The 22,411-nt window shown below is 55.1% G+C and overlaps 1 protein-coding gene across 4 annotated transcripts in view; it reads left to right on the top strand.

Annotated features, from left to right (window-relative positions):
• Nucleotides 1–2,858: 2,858 nt before the first annotated feature.
• Nucleotides 2,859–22,411, top strand: part of LOC127049856 (cullin-9-like) — a 49,992-nt gene continuing 30,439 nt past the window's right edge. Inside the window, exons 1-10 of one of the 4 annotated variants that reach the window (XM_050951152.1) lie at nt 2,877–2,958; nt 8,948–9,018; nt 10,719–10,874; nt 11,424–12,030; nt 13,880–14,034; nt 14,510–15,028; nt 15,278–15,413; nt 18,397–18,581; nt 20,183–20,549; nt 20,761–20,953. In XM_050951152.1, coding sequence (XP_050807109.1) covers nt 10,851–10,874; nt 11,424–12,030; nt 13,880–14,034; nt 14,510–15,028; nt 15,278–15,413; nt 18,397–18,581; nt 20,183–20,549; nt 20,761–20,953 — 2,186 coding nt within the window. In that variant the 5' untranslated portion in view covers nt 2,877–2,958; nt 8,948–9,018; nt 10,719–10,850. Of the gene's footprint in view, nt 2,959–8,947; nt 9,019–10,718; nt 10,875–11,423; nt 12,031–12,055; nt 13,337–13,879; nt 14,035–14,509; nt 15,029–15,277; nt 15,414–18,396; nt 18,582–20,182; nt 20,550–20,760; nt 20,954–22,411 lie in introns of those variants that run through there. The other 3 variants (XM_050951153.1, XM_050951154.1, XM_050951155.1) reach the window with 3 other exon arrangements.

Genomic DNA, 22,411 nt, shown 5'->3' with positions numbered 1-22,411 from the left:
CTTGTCCTACAGCATCTGCTCTGTGCATGGCTGCAGGAGTGCCCTGATGGGATCAGTGCTAGCAGGCTCCACATACTGCTTGTGTGAACCTAGCCTTGGCGCTACGGGCATGTTCAGAGCCCCTTGAGTGTGGGTGTGGGGCTGCTGTAGGAGACTTGGCTGGCTGATTCCCAGTCGCTGGGCTCGTCTGACCCTTGGGCCATAGAGGGGAAGGGGATAACGAATTCTTGGAGTGTTAAATGGATTAGCCCTGTGTTCTGTCCCCTTCAGCATCTGCAGGAATCCTAGTCCATGCATCTTCCCCTTTTCCCAGAACCCTCTCCACTGCAAGGGAACTGAACCTAACCTCCTGGGCCTAGCATGGTAAAGATCTTGTTCTCTGTGAATGTGGGGGGGCTGTTCATGGGTCAGAGTCTACCAGTTGGTCCCCTTCCATACTGAAGTTACTGGACCCTTTCCAAGAACCTTGCTTCCTGGTGCTGGAGATGCTGCGGTAATCTGCGTCCCTCTCTAGGTTATGGCTACTCTGGAGGGGCTGAACTTGGGGAGATAACCACTCCTCTGTCCTGTTGCCTGCAGTGACCATGGGGGTGTCAACCAGTTACCTACTAGATGTCCCACAGTGAGGTTGGAACAGTCCCAACGTTCTCCTGGGTTATGGCTGGATGGTACGTACTGCTGGGCTGCCCTTCTCCTGAAGAGGAGATAGCCACTCTCATTCTCTTTCCTATGGGGAAGGTGCCTTGGGAGACTTGGATTAGAAAGCCATATGGTGTTGCTTTGGTACAGAAGCCTGGCATGGGTCCATGCTCCCACTGCTGAGCCTTTCTCACAATAAATTTCAATTGTAGGAGAGATTTGTCCCTGGCGACCTTGTTATTGTCCCTGGGAGAGAATGAATTTCAGGTGCTGGACTAAGGTCAGACCTGCTGGGATAAGCACAGTGAGTTGCAAGCCTAAATCCTTGGCCTGGAATGACAGGGACATGTGTCTGTGCCCTGAGAAAGAGTTGATGGCTAAGAAGCCTGAGACCCGAATGGGTGCCCTTAAGGTCATCAGGAAGGGGATCAGAGGAGCAGTTAACCCCAGAACTATGATACCCAGAATCAAAGGGGAAAAATCCATGCAAAAAACCTGGCCACCTGAAATGCAGAGATCCCAATATAAAATGAAACTTTTGGGACTGGGGGAATTGGGCCTCCCCACCTTGAATCTACGACAGGATTCCCTCCTGGTGTCTGAGTCCAGCAGTCGTGGTTTGTAAGAGGGAGGGGCTGTGTTACTGCTTTACAGAGCTCAGCAAGTTGCCTCTAATGGAATGAGCATAGAATGACTTTCCAGAGTCAGGCCAGCCAAGCCACAGCACCATGAAATACCCTCTTAGTAACTAGAGCTGGGTGGGTTTTTTGGCAAAGAGTAAATTTTGGGGAGCACTAAAACTGTTCATGAATTCAGGTTGGCTTTTTGTTTTTTGAAATGCTGGTGTTATGTTTTGACATTTTCAAACCAAACCCTACCAAAAAATGTTAAATGAAATGTCATTTTGAACCTTTAGTTTGACCTGGACAAAGTGTGTTGTTTTTTTTTCTCTTCAAAAAAACCCAAAACAATTCCGTTTCTGTTCAAAATGACCGAATTATTTTTTTAAATTTATTTTTTAGCATGGCCACTGAACCAAAAATCAGTCTGCTCAGCTCTGTTATTAATGGTACTACCCTGGGGGGAGGGGTCAAACAGAATAAAATGTTGGGTGGCCTTTCTAAAGGCATCAGCCCCTCCAGGCAGAACTCCAAGGAACTCTTCACAGCAGGCATGTGGAGAAAGGCTTTAGCAGGATGGGTATTGGGGAAACATGACAGGATACCAGGCTCCAATGTGTAGAACTCTGATACCACCTTGAGAAGGAATCTTGGATGAACCAACTACCAGTTTGGTTGCTTGGTGCCACTCCAGGGCAGTGCAAAACAGCTAGAATGTATGGGCAAACTGGCCCTTAATTTGCTACTAAGCAGCTCCAGAACTTTGAGGTGCAGTGATGTTGTGAACCAAGGAATCTACCAGTAAGAACTTGACATGCATAGTTCCCCTCACATCATGGATTAATTTCTACCATGGCATGCAAATGAGCCTGAGTGGAAGGGTGATGATTGTTTGAGGTACTTCTGAGGTCACGATGGTCCCAACTGGAGACAATGAGTTAGTTTAGTGTATAAACTCTGTAAAAATGAGATTTCAAGATCTGAAGATGGCAGTTCAGGCGGTTAGTATCTGTTACTGAAGGATGAAAACATTACAAGGATGTTGTATTCCCCCAAAGCGAGTGTTACAAACACAGAGAAACAGGCAAGGAAAAGAACATAAGGGCCATACTGGGTCAGACCAGTGGTCTATCTAGCCCAGTATCTTGTCTTCCAACAGTGCCCAAATACCCAGAGGGAATGAACAGGACAGGTCATCATCAGGTGACCCATCCCCTGTTGGCCATTCCCAGGTTCTGGAAAACAGGCCAGGGACACTGAGTGCATGGCGTCATGTGTTCCTGGAAGTACTCCACACATGCTGAGCTGTGGAAACAGACAGGAGATGGGACTCAGGGCCTCCCTGCTAGTTTATGTAAAACATGAGCCCTGATTGTGGGAACTAGGGTTTGTTTCGTGTGCCAGGTTCTGAAGATCCAGGCAAGCCCATCCCTATCACCAGAGCTTTGCTGGGCAGCTGTTCTCGGAGTGTTTGGAAACCCAGTCCTAGATGCAGGATGGGAGTCCCCTGTGCTGCTTGCTCTGGGGGCCCAGGCGTCAGGACCGTAATTCCTGCAGCTCTGGGGGGCGGGGCTCCTGCCCGGCTCGTCCCTTTCGCGGGCGAGACTGCCGGGGTTTGTCTCCAGCGGGGAGCCGTAGTGGGCGGGCTGCGCACGCGTCAAGGGCCCGGAAGCGGCGCGGGAGCGGCTGGAGGGAGCAGGTAACGGGCAGCGCCGCCCGGCCCGCCCCCCGCTGTCCCCGAGCGGGCCGGGAGCCCGGCTGTGGCGGGGAGGGGCCGCTGGGGGTCTCCCGGGCCCGGGGGCTGAACCGGAGCCGGCCCCGCCAGCCGCCGCCCGCAGCGCCCTCGCGAAGGCTGGCCCGGGGTGGGGGGGGGACACGGCTCGTGCGGCGGAGCGGCCTGGAGCCCGCCCCCGCTGCCTGTGGCCTCGCTCCCCAGGGGGAGCCGCCCGGCCCGTTGCTGCCGACAGAGCCCTGGCTTGCCCTGGCCCTCGCAGGAGGGCTGCGCTTCTGCGGGTGGCCGAGGGGCCCCAGTCTCTGGAGCCACACCGCTCTCACCGAGCCGGTGGGGTCAGCCAGTCCAGCCCTGCCCCGCTGGCATGGAGGACGGATAGCTCAGTGGTGTGAGCATTGGCCTGCTAAACCCAGGGCTGTGAGTTCAGTCCTTGAGGGGACCATTTAGGGAAGTGGGGATTGGTCCTGCTTTGAGCAGGGGGTTGGACTAGATGATCTCCTGAGGTCCCATCCAACCCTAATAATCTGTGAATAACTTTGTGAAAACCGATCTCACCGAGCCGGTGGGGTCAGCCAGTCCAGCCCTGCCCCCGCTGGCAGGACCAAGTGCTGATTTTGCCCCAGGTCCCTCGGTGGCCCCTCCAGGGCTGAGCTCACGACCCGGGGTTTAGCAGGGCAATGCTCTAACCACTGAGCTGTCCCTCCGCCGCTGTGCTTAGCAAATGTCTACACAGCAGTTCCGAGCCAGCCTTCACCCAGGCTCAGGCTCGTGGGGATGGTGTTCTGGAAACAGGGCTGTGGACAGCGCTCTGCAGGTGCAGCCTGGCCTGGAGCTTGGCCTGGGGAGTGGGGTGGCGGCTCCGGACGAAGAGCTTGGGCTCCAGAACCTGAGCTCCAGCCCAGCTGCAACGTCAAAGTGCTGTCTACACCGGTGGTGGGTTTCGAGTTAATGGGGCCCTATGCTCAGCTTCATTTTTGCGACACCCCCCCACCCCGGGACCTAGCCAAGAAAAAGAACATTGTCCCTTATCTCCCCTCCAGCCCTGTTTTTCATTCTTTTTTTCTTCATCCTCCTCTTGTAAATAATAAGAAGTAAATGAAAATGAAGTGAGGTACCTGGATTGTTTTTGCGGTCTAACTTTCTTTTCACAGACGACTGGAAAATTGCTGAGGGTCTCGGCAGGCCACTTAATGATCTTTCCAAATATTGTTTGTACTGTTTGCTAGCTATTGTAAAGCGCTTTGGATAAGAGCACTTCATAAAAAACCTGTAAAACAACATTGGGGTGTGGGGTCTGGCCAGGAATTAGGATGTGAGAGGCAGCTCAGAGTTGGGGTGTGGGGTCTGGGAGGGAGTTAGGGACTTAAGCTGCGGGAGTGGGCTCAGGGCTGGGTCAGGAGGTTTGGGTGTGGAGCGCTTACCTGGGGCAGTTCCCATTTGGTGTGATGGGTGCAGGTGGGAATGCGGGGTGGGGGGGATGCTGGAACTCCCGTTCGGTGCTCGGGGGAGGGGGGGATGTGCAGGAATCAGGGCATGGGGGTTGTGGGGGACTGGATATATGTTGGGGTGCAAGAGTCAGGGAGGGCTGGGGGTGTGTGGGGGATACAGAAGTCAGGGCTGGGGTTGTGGGGGAGTGCAGGAGTCAGGGCTAGGCGTGTGGGCTTGGGCTGTGAGGGTGCTCCCAACCCCCTGTCCTGAGCAGCTCAGGGCAGGAGGCTGAGGGGGGGTATGTGTAGAGGGAGTGCGGGGGCCCTGCCTCTGCTTTGCTGTGGCCTGATTCCATCCCCATCGCTGCCCCTGCTCCATCTCCTCCCTGCCCCCATTCCATCACTTCCCCAAGTCCCCATCACTGTCCCACCTCTTCCCCTGAGTGTGCTGTGGCCCCACTCCTCTCCCTCCCTCCCTCCCAGAGTGCCCTGAGGCACAGCAAACAGCTGTTTGGCAGCGGGGGAAGCACTGGGAGGGAGGGTGGGGAGGAGGAACATGGCGCGCTCTGGGGAGGAGGCGGGGGATGGAGGAGCATGGCTCCCAGTGGGTGCGGAGCCTGCAGCAGGAGCCCCAGGAGCCAGCAAGCGCAAGCTTCTGCCCCTGCTGTCATTGGGGGGGTCCCATGCCAGGGCATCCTGTGTTTTACTGTAAATCCGCCTCTGGTCTACACACTTGTTTGTAGAGAACTAGGGTGAGCCATGTTAGCCAGAGTCTGTGACCCAGGCTAGGACGCTTGCTCCAAAATGCTGTGTAGACATTCCCATAGTGTTTAAGGCCAGAAGGGACCACGAGATCATCCAGTCTGGCCTCCAGTAAATCACAGGCCGGCAGCAGCACCCGGTACCCGCACATTAAACCCAACAACTGAAGTTTGACCAAAGTATTACAGCCCTCGGGAGGCTAAACTAGTGGGTGCTACAGGCAGAGAACAGGAAGGCCCAAGGTGCACCAGTGGCAGGGACTTGGTGGGGTGAGACATGCCCAGATGATATGAGCAGGTGATTCGCTTCTCATGCTGCAGAGGAAGGTGAAAAATCCACAGTGTCCCTGCTAATCTGAGCTGGGGGAAATTCCTAAATTGGTAAAGATGCAAAACCAATCAGTAAGAATCTTTTAAGTACATCAGAACCAGGAAGACTGCCAAACAGGCAGCAGAGCCTCTAGGGCAGTGGTCCCCAATGTGGTGCCCGCGGGCGCCATGGCGCCCGCTGGGGCATTTATGTGTGCCCACCTAGTGCCCAGCAGGGGAGAGAAGCCACAGCCCGGCACCAGACGGGGACAGAGAACTCCAGCTGCGAGCATGGTGTTCTCTGTTCCCAGCAGGCGTGGGGCCCGCCTAGTGCCCAGCAGGGGAGACAAGCTGCTGCCCTGCGCCTGGTGGGGACAGAGAACTCCGGGGCTGCAGGCTGCGGGCGCCGGTGTTCTCGGTCCCTGGCAGATGTGGGGCTGTGGCGTAAGCCAGAGAGAAGCAGCAGCCCTGTGCCTGCCAGGGACAGAGAACTCTGAGGCTGCAGGCGCCGGTGTTCTCTGTCCTCGCAGCTTCTCTCCAGCTTCTCTCTTCTCTCTGGATTCATATATTGTGTTATAATAAATATGATGTTTTTCGTATTATTTAATGTACAAATACAAAATAAGCCTTGAAAAATTGTTGGCGCCCGCCACACTCTTCTGAAAACACGAATGTGCTACTGGCCACAAAAAGGTTGGAGACCACTGCTCTAGGGCTATGTCTACATGGAGATAAAAAGCCCACGTCTGACTTGGGTCAGTTGACTTGGGTTCGGGCTTCGTGGCTGAAAACTGCTGTGTAGATGGTTGGGCTTGGGCAGGAACCTGAGCTCTGGGACCCTGCAAGGGAGGAGGGTTACAGAGCTCTGGCTCCAGCCTGAGCCCAGAAGTCTACACAACAATTTTTAGCCCCATAGCCTAAGCCCCACAAGCTCAAGTCAGCTGACCTGGGCCAGCCGTGACTCCTGTGGGTGGTTCATCCTCCTGTAGACATAACCTAGACAACAGAGTTGCTAAAGGAGCTCTCAAGGAAAACGAGGCTGTTGCAGAGAAGCTAAATGAATTATTTGCATCAGTCTTCACTGCAGAGGAGGTTGGGGGAGATACTCACATCACAGCTATTTTTGGGTGGCAAATGTGAACTACTGTCCCACATTGATGTGTCAGAAGAAGAAGTTTTAGAACAAATTGATAAATTAAACTGTAATAAGTCACAGGCCCAGATGGTATTCAGCTGAGAGTTCTGAAGGAACTCAAATGTGAAATTGCAAAACTAGTAGCTGTATGTAGCTAATGTAATACCGATTTTCAAAAAGGGCTCTAGAGGTGATCCTGGCAATTACAGGCTGGTGAGCCTAAGTTCAGTACCAGGCAAATTGGTTGAAACTATAGGAAAGAACAGAATTATGAGGCACATAGATGAATAAGACTTGCCAGGGGAGAGTCAATACAGCTTTTGTAAAGGAAGGTCATGCCTCCCAATCTACTAAAATTATCTGAGGGTGTCAACAAGCATGTGGATAAGTGTGATCCGGTTGATGTAGTGTTCTTGGCTATTCAGAAAGCCTTTGAGAAAGTGACACAGATCCACAGGATTGGTGCTGTGGCCCAGCTTTGGAATGGTCTCTAGGAGGAACCCCTTCAGTGTGTCAGATCCCTAGGGGTCTCGCTCTTCCTCCAGGGAAGCCATGCAGCTTCACTGGCTCCTTAGACTGGACTTGCAGCACCCCTGCTTTTCACACTGAACCCCATTCACCAAGTCCAGCTGAGACAGACTCCTGACGAAGTTTTGAATTTTAGCAGCAACGACCATGTGCATGACACAAATGAAGACTCATTTTGTTCAAAGACTACACTTCAATTAAATGATAAAACACTTTTTTTGCAAACGGGACATGGCAGCGAGGAACATTCTCTCGGTTCAGGCTTGCACAGCTACGTGTAACTCCAGCTTTCATCTGAAAGCAGTTTCTCGGGGTGGATTGCCGGGGAACTGCGACAGAATGGGAACATCCGAAGAATGTGTCGGGGGAGTTTGGGCAGGGCATGGAACGAGTTCTGTACTGGCTGCAGGGGGAGTCGTGCATGGATGTGCTCAGACTGCAGCGCTATGAGGGACTTGAGCATCTCTGTCAGTAGCGTTATCATCCACTCCTGTCCATCTGTCATCCACTCCTGCCCCGTCTCCTCTCCAGGCTATGCAGCCTGAGCTTTCATTAACTGTCTCCCTGGACGCTCTAGTTTCCCTGTGTGCTCTGTCTGTTGATTGCAGCACTTCTCTAAACAGATCCTCCATACTCTTCCTGGTTCACCTCCTTATCTGACAGAGGCGCTCCGCTGGTGTGTAGGAGTTGGTCCTCAAGGGCACATCTGCAGAAACCAAAGGAATGCTGGACAGAGACAGTATTGTGGGTGCACTCACAGCCGTGAATCACAAAAGTCACATACACTTCTTTCTTACTGTCTCTTGGCTAGCAGGCAGCTCGGCGAGAGTCCCAAATATGGTCAATTTGGGAAGGGGGAATGGCCAAGAAGGGACAAAGGCTCTGGGTGACTTGCAAAGAGGGTCACTACACGTACCTAGAGAGAGTATTCTGAATTTTGGCCCCTTTTTCACAGGCTGTGGTAATCACACCCAATAGCTCACTCTTAAGGGTAACCCAGGATGCAAGGGAGCATCTCCTACATGCGTGCTGATTCAGACCAGCTCTGTATGCTGCTCACCTGTGGGCTGCTTTGGTCCCTGCTGAAATAATTGCTGGCTGATGCAGCAAAGTTTCCTACAGCAGGAGAAGAAACAAGTCAGCTCTACCAAGATCTCTTCCTAGAGAGGATTCCCGAGACATCCCAGTGTCATTAACAGACTTGTCTATTGGGTCCCCACTGCGTAGCTGCATAGGCTCTGTAGTTAATTTATCTCCTTTATCCCTCTTCTGCCATATAACAAAGTAAATGAGACCTCAGTCTCCTATCATTGTGCAGTATCAAAGCAGAATGTGTGTTTACCAGAGCTTGCCTCTCCTGCCCCATGCACGCCAGAGCCGGAGTGCTGGGACTGGCTAGATTCCTTTGGAGTCAAAAGTAGGCCCTGGTTTGCCATGACACCAGATGACCCTGTCACACATCCCACATTCTCCGCCAACTCCACTTCCTCATCCACCACTTCGTCCTCAGGGCTGACTCCACTGGCTGTTGCCTCCAGTCCCCCCAAAGCATCCACAGGGCTCATGGTGATGGGGTTGCCACCAAGGATGGCATGCAGCTCCTTGTAGAGCAGCACGTCTTCGGCGCTGCACCAGAGTGACGGTTGGCCTCCCTTGCCTTCTGGCACACCTGCCTCAGCAACTTGATCTTAGCACAGCATTGCTGCATGTCCCTTCTGCACGCCACAAGCAATCTGCCTGTAGATATCAAAGTTCCTACAGCTTGAGCAAAGCTGCGATTGCTTCTCTCCCCACAGATCCAGCAGCTCCGATGTATTCCATGCTGCAGCGCGTCTGTTGCGGAAAGCCGGCATAGTCAGCTGAGAAGGTGCTGAGTGAGCAATCCATGCTGAGCAAACAGGAAGAGGAATTTCAAAACTTCCCAGCCCTTTAAATGAGGGAGGAGATCATGCCTGTGTTCCTCAAGGCAACGGAGTTCAAAGTGCTGACCAGAGCGGTCATGCTGGGCATTATGACACCTCCTAGAGGCCAGTTAGGACGACATAAGCAAGTGCAGTGTTTGCACTGACACTGCGTCGCTCCAGCTGCCTCACAAAAGGCTCTGTGTTGTTCATTGAGATCGTTTTATTTTGTCAGCGTAGCAGGGGATTTACATTGGCGGGAGGAGCATTGTAATATGTTCACCTCCATGGTGTTGTCAACAAAACCGTGTCATGCAGACAGGGCCTCACAGGGGGAATCTCGCAAAACCAGGTGACGGGGGAACGAAATGGCAGATGAAATTCAACATTGATAAGTGCAAAGTAATTTACATTGGAAAACATAATCCCTACTATAGCTATAAAATGATGAGCTCTAAATTAGCTGTTACCACTCAAAGAGAACTTGGAGTCATCATGGCTAGTTCTCTAAAGGCTACAGCTTAATGTACAGCAGCGGTCAAAAACGCTAATGAAGCATTAGGAACTATTAGAAAAGGGATAGAAAATATAATAGTGACACTATATAAATCCATGGTGTGCCCCTACCTTGAATACTGTGTCCAATTCTTGTTGCCCCCTCTCAAAAAGGATATGATAGAACTGGAAAACATTCAGAGAAGGATGAGAAAGATGATCAAGGATATGGAAATGCTTCCTACAAGGAGAGACTAAAAAGATTAGGGCTGGTCAGTTTGGAAAAGAGACAAGAAGAGATGTGATAGAGGTCTCTAAATCACGAATGGTGTGGAAAAAGTGACTAGAGAAGCATGATTGACCCTTTCCCACAATACAAAAACCAGGGGTCACATGGTGAAATGAATAGGCAGCAGGTGTAGTACAAATAAGGAAATACTGTTTCACACAATGCACGATTAACCTGTGGAACTCTCATTGCCATGGGAGGTTGTGATGAGCAAAAGTATACCTGAGTTCAGAAAAGAATTGGCTACGTTCATGGAGGGTAGGCCATTAGCCAAGATGGTCACGGATGTGACTCCTTGCTAGGTGTGACCATAAGCTTCTGACTGCCAGAAGCTGGGATGGGAAGACGGGTGGATCTCTCCAGAATTGTCTGGTTTTGTACGCTCCTGCTGAACCTCTAGTGCTGACCACTATTAGTGACAGGTTACTGGGCTAGATGGACCATTGGTCTGATCCATATGGCCATTTTTATGTTACTTCCTAACCTGCATAGGTAAAGCTAGGATTTTGTCATGGTTATTTTTAGTAAAAGTCACAGGTCACGGGCAAAAAATAAAACTTCACAGAAGCCTGTGACCTGTTTCTGATTTTTACTAAGAATAACTGTGACAAAATGGAGAAGGAGGGGGGTCCAGCATCCACTGCTGCTGCAGACCCGGGATAGTCCCTGCTGCCTGCAATGGCTCGGAGCTCTGGGGTCCACCTGCAGCGGCTGGGGGAGGGGGGAACTCTGTGGTCCGCCTGCTGCCCCAGAGTTGAAGCGGAAAATGTTGCAGAGGTCTCTGGAAATGAGAGCCCTGGCCCACCCCAGTGAATGTCTCATTGTTAGCTGTGAACCGACCCTGCCTCTAGCCCGTATAACCCAACAAATATTTGGCCTCAGTCCTGCAGATGTGTATGCCCTGCTTAGCTTTCCTGCTGAGAGCAGCCAGTGGTAGTACTCGCGTGCACAATTGGAGCAGCTGCAGAGCAAGGCTCTTGCAGCAATGGGAGAGGCAGAAGACAGTGGTGTGAGATGACGGGACTACAAGGAGCCAAGGTCTGTGAGTCTGGCTGCATTGAGGGCTGGAGAGAATTACACACAGGAGGATGGTTCTGAACCAGTGCTGGGAGCAGAGGAGGCTGTGAATCATGAGCATGATGTAGTCAGGCTTTCCTGCATGGGAGGGTGAGGTTTCAGCAGAGGTGGTCATAGAATATCAAGGTTGGAAGGGACCTCAGGCAGTCATCTAGTCCAACCCCCTGCTCAAAGCAGGAGCTATCCCCAAACCGCTAAATGGCCCCCTCAAGGATTGAACTCACAACGCTAGGTTTAGCAGGCCAATGCTCAAACCACTGAGCCATTCGTCCCCCTGGGTCTGGGAGCCATGGTATGCTTGGGCAATAATGCAGAGGTGGTGACTTGCTTAAGGTGACACAGCAGGTCGGTGGCAGGGCTGGGGGCAGAACATGCAGATCTCTCCATCTCTAGTCCCCCCCCCACCAGCTGGGTCCCAGAGGTTCTTCCCTGGAGAGCTCTCTCCCTGAGCTCTCGACTGGGGTTCCTAGGCGGATCATAACCTGCTCCTGCCTCTCTCTCTCTGCGCAGACGTTCCCCGTCATGGTAGGCGAGAGGAGGAATGGAAACCTGCTCGTGCATCTGGGGCCCAAGCTGCAGGCCCACCCCAAGGAGCTGATCCGACAGCGCCGGGGCCATGATGGCCACACCGAGTACCTGATTCGCTGGAGCATCCTCAGCTTGGAGGAGGGCCAGGGGAGCAGCACCAATGCCTCTTCAGCAGAGAACAAAGCGGAGAGCATCCTGATGTGGATGTCAGCAGAGGAGGTTTATGCCAACTGCCCGACGCTGCTGGGCAAGAGGAAGCCCGAGGGGCAGCGGGTGAAGGAGGAGAAGGCGCCCAGCACGTTCCCTCCGGACGTCACGCTGGACGAGGCCTCGCTGCTGGAGATGAAGGCTGACGTCAGGAACCTGGTGCAACGGGCTAGCCGGCAGATGGCTGGGCCCACGGGCCCAGAGTCCTCCATCCTCAACACCATCCATGTGCTGAGCGCCTACGCCAGCATTGGTTCTCTGACGGGCGTCTTCAAGGAGACTGGGGCCCTGGACCTGCTGATGAAGATGCTGTGTAATGAGGAGAAGCAAATCCGCCGCAGCGCCGGCAAGATGCTGAGGGCCCTGGCTTCACACGACGCAGGTGAGATCTCCTGGCCAGGAGCCCCAGAGAATGGCTGGGCCAGGCCCAGCTGCTGAGCACGGTGTGCTGGGGGGGTCCTGGAGCTCTCTGGGAAGGGGAAGACGTTTATGTAGGGCCCTTTCCAAACAGAGAAGGGACTCGGGACTGAGGTCAAGTCTCTTTGTATACGGAACTGCCTTCTGCTGCCTGAGCCACCCCTCCTCCAACCAGGTACCTGGGCAGAGTGCTGGCGCTGTGCGTGCTGCCCCACTGTTGCTGGATGGGTCACTCTGCCCAGGTGCCCCTTCCTGGGGATGGTATCAGCTGGTACAGTACAGAGCTGTGCTCGCTGTCTGGGGTGACTCGCAACCGGGAGCGCCAGCCTCAGGGCACTGTCAGAAAGCAGGGCAGATGCCCCAGATCAGTATGTTTTGTAATTAGAAACAAGTGTGAACTCCTCAGGCACTGTAACAGTCTATCTCCAGCAAATTGGACTGAGTGATAGTCACTTTACACTGAAAATCACAACAATATTCAGATCACTCCCAGTCCCAAAGAACCAGTCACTTACCTAGGTCAGTTGTACTCAGATTTCAAACCCAAGACAATGCCTATAGCCAATCCTGTAATAAACGGACTAAAGCTTTATTAACTAAGAAGAGAAATGGGGGTTATTTTCAAGGTTAAAACAGGAAACATGCGCACCGATGAGTTACAGTCTTAGCTTTAAGAAGGTACCGTCAGGTTCTATAATAAGCAGCTGTGTGTGTCCTTTATGGCCGACCCAGGCCAAGCAGCATGGGGATCTCTTGCTCATGTTTAGGAATCTTTGCCCCTCCGAGTCCAGGCAGCAAGAAGATCTTGGTTCCTCCTTGTCAGGGATTTTTATCTCCCCTCCTTGCCCCGGAATCCAGGCTGATGGGATGAGTTGGTGCGCAGGTCTCTCCTTCCTGGAGGGAGTGAGGCACGCAGTCAGCAAGATCTCTGTCCTTGGATGATCCACACTGCCTCGTCTGCCGTCGGGGGCTGCCTCGGGTACAGGGCAAGCACTTTCCCTGAGTGAATGCTCCTTTCCTGCTCAATGAGTTACACAAGTGCGGACAAACACTCGATGCAACAGAGAGTCCTAGCTCATGCTCCAATACATCTGTTAGTATAAGGTGCCACAGGACTCCTTGTTGCTTTTTACTCGATACAATGTCACACGACGGGCTACAGAGATTGCAAGTGAAATCACTACATGCAGCATCCTGCAGGATTCAGAAGGTCTAGGCATCACACACATCATTACAACGCTAACATTTATCTTAACAAGGCTAACCTGCTGGTGAGTCAGACCGGTCTCCAGCTACGTATTCCCCAGTGTTCAGTGAGGCTGGGGCCTTGGCATGAGCTGGCCCATGGTCTGCCAGCGTTTCACTCACCTGGCCAGCCCAGCTCAGGCCAATCTGTAGCTGGAATGGAACAGGGGTGTCTTCAGGTGCACTGGGAAGGGGATGGCAGCTGGTGTTTGGCTCTACCCATGTGTACAGTGGTGCCTCCTTGGCTTTGTACATGAGCCCCCTGTTCTGAGGGGGCCTTACTGCAGACTCGGGCTATTGTCTCCCCAGGAGCTGCCCTGCTCTCCTCCCCTGGGCAGTATGAGCAGTGCTGGTTTTTGAGACAGTGGAATATGGGTCGAGCCAGAAACCCTGCAGGTTGGTCCATCTGAGAAATGTCTCTGGGATCTCAGCCCTTTTCTATCCAGGAGCTTCCGCCGGGGCGCTGGGAGAAATGGAGAAAGGACAGGGCGCGGGTGCTGGGAAGGTTGAGATGCTCCTGAGGGACAGGTGGGAGGGAAAGCACTCAGCTGGTGTGTGTCGCTGTGCAGGGAGTCGGGCCTACGTTCTCCTGTCCCTGAGCCAGCAGGACGGCATTGAGCAGCACATGGACTTCGACAGTCGCTACACCCTCCTGGAGCTGTTTGCAGAGACCACGTCCTCCGAAGAGCACTGCATGTCCTTCGAGGGGATCCACCTGCCCCAGGTGCCCGCAGGCCTGGCTCGCTCGGGGGAGGGGCACAGGAGCAGGGGGTTTCACGGGGCAGAGGGCTTGGAGACCTGTCTGGTGTGGAGATGGACGGTGTGGTGACAGGAGAGAGAGCTCAGAGACCTATTGGGGAGGGGAGGGATGGCTCAGGGTGGGTAGGTTGGGGGAGGGTTGGCTCAGAGGCCTGTTAGGGATGAGGGAGAGGAGGGTTGGCTCAGGGTGGGGAGGATGGGGGAGGGTTGGCTCAGGGTTGGGAGGACGGGGGGAGGGCTGGCTCAGGGTGGGCAGGACAGGGAGAGGTTGTGGGGAGAGTTGGCCCAGAGGCCTATTAGGGATGGGGGAGGGGAGGGGTGGGCAGGGGGGCGGAGGCCTGTTGGGGTTGGGTAGCGATGCTCCAGGACAGGTGGGTGGGCAAGCAGGGGAGTGGGTGGGGAGCTCTCTTACCGTGGCTCTGACACCGTGTCTGTTGCAGATCCCCGGGAAGCTGCTGTTCTCGCTGGTGAAGCGCTATCTGTGCGTCACCTCTCTCGTGGACAAGCTCAACAGCAGCACGGAGCTGGGCGGGGAGCGGCAGGACTGCACCGTGCCCTGTGCTCACGTCGGGGAGAGGAGCCGCATGCAGCGGGAGTTCGAGTTCAGCATGGCCATGGCCAATCTCATCTCCGAGCTGGTGCGGGTGATGGGCTGGGACCGCAGCCAGAGGATGGAGCTGCTGTCCCTGCAGGAGGGGCAGCCGCGGGTCGTCCGCTCCATCTTCCAGCCCAAGGCTCCCACCTGCAACTCGGTCCAGGGGGCCTCCTGCCCGCCCCAGAAGGAAGCCAGTGCCTTCAAGACGCGCTCTGCCTTCCCGAGCCGCAGCAGCTACGTGGAGTATGTGCAGGGGAACTTGGTGCGGGGCATGCGGGTGCGCATGCTGGAGGACTACGAGCAGGTCAGCGCTGGGGACGAGGGCGAGTTTCGCCAGAGCAACGATGGCACGCCGCCCGTCCAGGTACGCCTGCTGGCAGTGGGGGCGTGGGGCCAGGGCTGCAGGCACCTGCCCGAGGTCTGGGGGAGCCCTTGGCCTGAAGCTCCCTGGTGCCTGGCTACGCCCTGTCCCTGTGCGGGTTTGGAGAGTGCTGCTGGTGCCAGAGGAGGCCTTGGGCTTCCCTGCTGGCTTGAGGGGTTCGGTGGGCCAGGCTGCTTCGACTGGGTTGTGGACAAGCTGCCCTCAGTAACTGGTTTCCGGGGCTCCTCCCAGGTTTATTGGCAGGCGCTGGGCCGCACCTACTGGGTGCACTGGCACATGGTGGAGATTGTCAGTTCATCTGGCCAGGCGGAGCGGGAGGCCCAGGAAAAGGTGTCCAGCCTGACAGAGAACCTGAAACTGACCACTGGTGAGTGCTTGCTGCTGTGCTGGGCTCTGCCCCTGCTCTGCACATGCTGGGCTGGGGCTGGCAGGGCCTGGCCTCCCCTGAACCTCAAGCTGTTCCTAGGAAGGGGGGTGCTCGGGCCTTCTGGCCCTGCCGCAGGCCAGGTGAATGACCTTGGGCAAGTGCATGTCTTCTATGCCCCTGTTCCCATGTCTAGAGAGAGGGGCACTCCCTTGCCCCACAGGGTGCAGTGATGACACCCCAAAACCCTGGGGAAGCGCCCGGTGCTAGGGCCGTGTGGGCACCTCTCTGGAGACATGCATTTGTGCTGGCAGCCTAAGAGAGTCCTCTTTGGGGAGCAGGTCACATGAGGAAGGGAATTAAGGTTCTGCACCCATCCCCCATTTCAGTGGGGTTCCCTCCCAGCAAGTCTTCCATCCCTGTCTGCCCAGGGAGTGTGCACTGCTCCGCTCCTCCCGCACCCCGAAGGAAGAAGGAGATACGTCTGGGAGGGGCCGCACACCCACTCTGCTGCCTGGAGACAAACCTGTCTAGCTGTCTGGGCGCAGGGGTAATTCTGTGGGCAGGTGAACAGTAGGAAGGCCAGGGAGGTGTTGTATGATTTGTAAAAATCGACAGAGTCATCATTTCAATGCTGTCACCCTCTGTGGTGTGGCGGGGGGAGGGGCTCGCTGCCTCCCAGCTCCAGGTCCTCCAGTCAGTGGAAATTCTGATAACACAGTGTCATTGGAAATGGGTCGAGTTGGGGATCTCTCGAAAGTCCTTCCCCTCCAACAGAGTGGGCTCAGGCATGACCAGCCTAGAACAATGATGTAGAGTATAGTCGAGAACATATAAAAATTGCCGGGTTTTAGTTACTTTAACGCGGGCGTGTCGAGGTCTCACAAAGTTAAAGTGTGGCCCGGAACTGGCCGTTTTGTGTCGTCTGTCAGTGCTCAGAATGCAGGTCGGATTCCCTTTGGTAATGTTCCAAATGTCTGGGAGCGGAAGGAGTGCTTCAGGGGACTGTGCCGTCATCGGCAGAGCAGGAGCAGCTCTGTGGTATTATTAGCAGCTCTGCTTGCTGTGCCGAAAGTTGTAACGAGGGACTGGTTAAGACCTCAGCATCCAGCCAGCAATCACTGGAATCCATCTGCGAGTGGCATACGCGTAGTTACATGCCATCCCTCGCATAACGGAACTGATTACAATCCCAGAGCCACTTATTTCAAAACCCTGGGTTTTCATTTGCTCTTGATCATTTTTAGGTATCAGTGGGGAGACAGAGTACCGAAGAGTAGCTGCATCTGTGAGGAGCTGGTTAAAGAGAACGCTCAGTGACACCTTATATAGTAACCCTGACCCTGGCCTAGCACCAGCTAGCTGTGATACAGCAGCACAGAATGCTGGCCTCCGGAGCGAGATGGCCAGTGGGAGCTGGGGCGAGGGCACGCAATGGAAAAAGTTGGAGGAGAACGTGGCCGAAAGGAGAAGAATTGAGATGCTGAGTGAGCGGATGAACCAGAGCTGGGGTGGGTGGTGAGGAGAGGTGACAGAATAAAAGGAGAACAGGAGGATAAAAGTCAGGGACTGGGAAGTGTGACACTACTGGAAGGTTGGCTGGAAAGACCAGATTACCTTCCAGGCAGGTATTTGATTCAGCTGGCGAAGACTCTTGCGTCGCTCGGAATGGCTGAGACGGTTACGCATAAGGTCATAAATACGGAGTGTACCATTTAAAGTCCAGCATGACACCACTTGCTGAGCCACATCGGTGAGTGTTTTCCAAGAAGCAAACAGAGAAGAACTGCCACCGCCGCAGGGTGCATTTATACCTGCTATTAAGAGGGCCAGTTATCGAGCACTGGAAGGGCTCTGGAACAGCAGAATGCGTTCAGAACTACCCTCCCTTATTGGGAATGGCTGGGTCTCGGAGGATGGATTGATCGCACCCGTTCTGTGTGAAATAACGTGTGCTCCTGAATCAGTCCCTTAGGTAAACAAATGCTCACGTTCACAGACTGCATGTTCCCCCCCTTACAGCGTTTGGCCAACAGCCTGCCTTGGCTGAAGATGTGAGTGTGGTGTCAGTGACACGTCTAGCAGAGACCAGGGATAACTTTGAGTAAGAAATGTTTTCAGTCCTACGTGTCAAGGCTAATTTCTCTAGGATTAGCCGAGATCCACGTCTTTTCTTTCTATGTAGCCGTGCATTCCTGTGTTAAAGTCTAATTAACAAAAGGTGGGTTTGAAACATTTTCTCAACTAAAAAGCGACAAAGAGTCCTATGGCACCTTATAGACTAACAGACGTATTGAAGCATGAGCTTTCGTGGGTGAATACTCACTTCGACAGACTGTACATCTACATAATTTCTCTAGGTTTGCCATGTTTGGTACCATTGTGTCTGTGGGGGAAAGAGCTTAGAATCGTCCCCAACGAGACCCATTTCTGATGACACTGTATTGTCAAAATTCCTACCAACTGGAGGACGTGGAGCTGGGATCTGGTGGGACACAGAGTCCCCCTTCCCACCTCCTCCCTGCAGAGGGTGACAGTTTAGGAGGGAGGGGTAGCTCAGTGGTTTGAGCATTGGCCTGCTAAATCCAGGGTTGTGAGTTCAGTCCTTGAGGGGGCCACTTAGGGATCTGGGGCAAAAATTGGTCCTGCTAGTGAAGGCAGGGGGCTGGACTCCATGACCTTTCGGGGTCCCTTCCAGTTCTAGGAGATCGGTATAGCTCCATATATTGTATTTAGTTATTTGAAACGATGATGATGCTGACTTCTGTGAATCAAATGACACCTCCCTTACTTTTTGATCACTCCCTTGCCCTCGGAACGAGAGTTCGCTACTTCATGCTTCCAGCCTATAGGATCCAAATGCCCTTGGCTGCCTGACTGGCCCAGGCCAGCTGTCCCCTCCTGGCTCAGATGGCTCTGCAGCAGGGTAACTGTCCTGCTGAGGTGCTCAGGGTTTGTGTCTCTGCCTTGCTGTGCCCCCCTGCAGTGACCCAGACGTTTTACTGCAAGCCCCTTGGGGGACTGTACTCCCTGCCCTACCTGACGGACCGGCTGAGCGAGGACTCCGAGGCCCTGAGCCGGGCTGAGTGGTGGGAGCTGCTCTTCTTCGTGAAGAAGCTAGACCCCCACGAGCAGCAGGAGGTCGCCCAGCTCATCTGGCAGCACCAGGAGGTAAAGGGAGATGGGACTGGGGGAGATCAGACAACAGCTAGGCCCAACTTTCCTTCTGCTGCTGCAGGGTACCCATGTCACAGAGCATGTCTTCCAAGAGCTATACGTGCAGTTTATTCCTGGGGGGGCAGGCTGGAGAGGAAAGCCCTATTGGCACAGGAGTTATTTGTCCCAGGGCTTCCTGCCAGCAGCCCCTCAGTGCTGCTGGGTACCCCACCGTCCCCCTCTCGGGCCCTGAACTCACAGCAGCAGTTTGGATTTGCTCCCCAAACTCTCCTTCTACTCTGGTAAAGAAGGTCTCTGCTGGCGTCTCTTTCCATGCCTTTAATCAGGCAGCGAACACACAGACTTACCCTGAGGTTAGTGGTGGTGTCTGTGAGGAGTAGCCCCTCTGCAGTCCCACCAATGGGCTGCTCATCCATTCCCAGCCCCGTGCTCTGAGCGTGCTCCGAGCTGGGTTCTGGAGGTGATAGACTCAGCTGTTACATCTGCCTCCCTGGCCTGGAGCCCTGAGAACTTCTAACCTGGTCGCTCTCTGGCCTGTCCCAGTCCTGGATGGCTAGGGTACCCTGTCCAGCCCCTCCTTCAGCTCCCTTGTTCTGGGAGGCTTTCGCAGACCCAAGGACAGGCGTGGTGTAAGAGTGTGACCAGGAGAGAGGGGAACTGAGAGCAGCAGGTCATTGGGGGCTGACATACTGGGAATGGGATGGAGCTGTGGGCAGAGGCAGGGATGGCGTGGAACAGGGAACTGGGGAGCCTTGGGAAGAGCAGAGCAGACGGGGCGGGGAGATTGAACCGGGGGAGTAAGTGGGGATGGTGACGGGGCAGGTGAGGAGCAGGGACCAAGGAGTGCGGATGGAACAGAGGGAGGATAACGAAAGAAGAGACCAGCTGTTAGAGAAACTGTGTCCAACAGACTTCCCACAGGCATGGGGAGGTGCTGTCAGCAGGCACTGGGACGTTGATTGTAGGACGAGAATTAGGCTTGTCTGGTTCTGGCTGGCCTGGGGATATCCCATTTGGACTAGCCCGGTGTGAGTTCAGTTCTGGCTGGCCTGGGGACTTCCTGGTGTGGGATCGGTTCTGGCTGGTCTGGGGCTATCCTGGTTGGACAAGCCCAGGATTGGGTTGGTTCTGGCTGGTCTGGGGACATCCCAGTTGGACTAGCCCCAGGGTTGGGTTGGTTCTGGCTGGTCTGGGGACATCCCGCTTGGACTAGCCCCAGGTTGGGTTGGTTCTGGCTGGTCTGGGGACATCCCGGTTGGACTGGCCCAGGGTTGGGTTGGTTCTGGCTGGTCTGGGGACATCCCGGTTGGACTGGCCCAGGGTTGGGTTGGTTCTGGCTGGTCTGGGGACATCCCGGTTGGACTAGCCCAGGGTTGGGTTGGTTCTGGCTGGTCTGGGGACATCCTGGTTGGACTAGCCCCAGGGTTGGGTTGGTTCTGGCTGGTCTGGGGACATCCCAGTTGGACTAGCTCCAGGTTGAGTTGGTTCTGGCTGGCCTAGGGATATCGTGGTTGGACTAACCCAGTTTTGGGTCGGTTCTGGCTGGCCTGGGGACATCAGCCTGCTGAGCATTAACCCAGACCCTGCATTTCCAGCTGTTGGAGCTGGATGAAGAAACCCTGATCCAGCTGTCGGTACCGGCGGAGCTGGCCCAGAAAGTGCTGCGGGTGCTGAGTAAGCAGTGCCAGGGCTGCACCCTGAGTGACCTGCACAGCTCCCTTGTCTACAGCAAGTACATCCTCCGCCCAGGGGGGGTGCAGCCGGGCGGCCTGGGGCTGGATGCAGCCCCCTCGGAGTGCGCCGAATCCCTGGTGTCCAAGAAACCAAAGAAAGACCCTCCCGCCGCCAGAGTGCCTGTCCCTGCCCCGGCCCCCCCGGAGAAATCTGACTGCCAGCTGTTCAGCGAGCTGCTGCGAGTAGAGGGGCTGCCCTGCCTGGAGATGGCAGAGGAGAAAGCCAAGGGTATGTGCCGGCCAGGGCTGGGTGCTGGGCTCTAGCTAAAGAGGGTCCCTGCAGGCCAAGGGGGGTCTGGGCAGGGGAGACCCAGCCACTGGCTCAGGGAGGGGTGGGGCAGAGGGGCGATCTGTGGGTGGTGGGGAAGTGCTGCAGGGAGGGACTGGCTGGAGGGTTTGTGGGGCAGCTGGGGGTTGACGGGTGTTTTGTTCCTGGCCAGTGTTGTGCAGCGTGAAGGGATCGGGGAAGAAGAACTCATTGGAGAGGATTGCAGAGGTGGTGGAACTGATCCAGAGGTCCAGCTCCGAGGTGGGGCTGCAGCTAGCTGGGCTCACGTTCATTATCAAGACCTTGGAGGAAGAGGCCGGGCGAGAGCGGCAGGTCGTCAAACCCGAGGGCGGACTCACCATCAGGTCAGTTCTCTGGTGGGTCCTCTGAGCGTGCCCAGACCTGGAGGTGGCAGGCCAGTGCCTCCCAGGAGAGAAGGGGCAGGAAAAGCAGCTGCTCCTGTCTGCAGGGGCCGGCTGGTGGCGGGTGTCTGTCTCTGGCGCGGGCATTGCCCGTGGATGAGGTTTCTATTAGAGACGTGCCAGGCAGAGCCGTAACAAGGAATTTTTGTTTCTGAGGCAAGGGCCGGCTCTAGGCTTTTTAGCGGCAATTCGGCTGTGGGTCCCTGAGTCCCTGTCGGAGGGAAGGACCTGCCGCCGAATTGCCACTGCCGCTTCATTCATTCTTCAGCGCCAAGTCCTTGTGTCCCTCTCGGAGAGAAGGACCCACTGCCGAATTGCCACCGAAGAATGAATGAAGCAGCGGTGGCAATTTGGCGGTAGGTCCTTCCCTCCGACAGGGACTCAGGGATCCGCTGCCGAAGAAGCGGTGGTGGTAGAGATGCCACCAAAGTGCCGCTGATCGCAGTGGAGCTGCGCCGCTCTGCTTTGTGCGCCTGAGGCAAGTGCCTCGCTCGCCTTGCCCTTGTTACGTCACTGGTGCCAGGGGTGCCAGTCAGGGCTGGGCGCCAGGGCTGTGCTCACGATCCTGGCTCCAGAACCTTACGGTCTAGCTACAGCAACGTACAAAGGGTTTGGGTGTGGGGGGCAACAGATCCATGTCACCGATTGTACGGCCGGCAGGGACCATTGTGATTGGCTGGGCTGATCCTGTGCATCGTGCAGGCCAGAGAGCGTCACCCCGTCACTCCTGCCTGGGACTGAAGTCTCCTGGGTTAGTGGCCCACGGAGCCCAGTAGGTGGTGGTCTTTGGGCAGATGGCCCCTCCCAGCGTAGTGACCACAAGCTGTGGAAGGCTTGCCCCATCCCTGGGAAGTTGGTCCCATGGCCGGTCACCCTCCCTGGTAAACAGGTCTCTGATTTCCCGTTCGAACTTTGCTGTGGTTCTCCTTCCACCTCTGTCTGCTGGAGCAAAGAGCCCCCGTGTCAGCAGGGTTCTCTCCAGGCAGGTGCCTACAGACTGCGAGCAGATCTCCTCCCGCTTCGTCCGAGGAACTGCCTGGATCCAGCTGCTTTAGCCGCTTGTTGTGAGGCAGGTTTTCCAGCCCTGGATGCTTGCAGCCCGTTTCTGACCCCTGTCCGGTAGCCCTGTACCAAGTGCGGACACCGGCCGACCAAGGGGTGACTTGATCGTGATGCGCAAGGACCTTTCTGGGGAGAAACACTAGTGCTAATGGGCCTGTTAGTGTAGCAGAGATGGGCAGGACCAGAACCGGTGTCTGGAGCTGAAGCCAGACACGTGCCTGTGAGGCGTAAGGCCCAGATGTTAACCAGGGAGGGTGATGAGCTGGAAGAAACTCACAGGGCAGGGGTGGATTCTGCACCTCTGGATAGCTGGAAATCAAACCTGGCTGCCCTGCTGGG

This window comes from Gopherus flavomarginatus, chromosome 4 (assembly GCF_025201925.1).
Source record: "Gopherus flavomarginatus isolate rGopFla2 chromosome 4, rGopFla2.mat.asm, whole genome shotgun sequence".
Lineage (NCBI taxonomy): Eukaryota > Metazoa > Chordata > Testudines > Testudinidae > Gopherus > Gopherus flavomarginatus.
The sequence above is the reverse complement of the archived record's forward strand: the minus strand, read 5'-3'. Positions and strand labels throughout refer to the sequence as shown.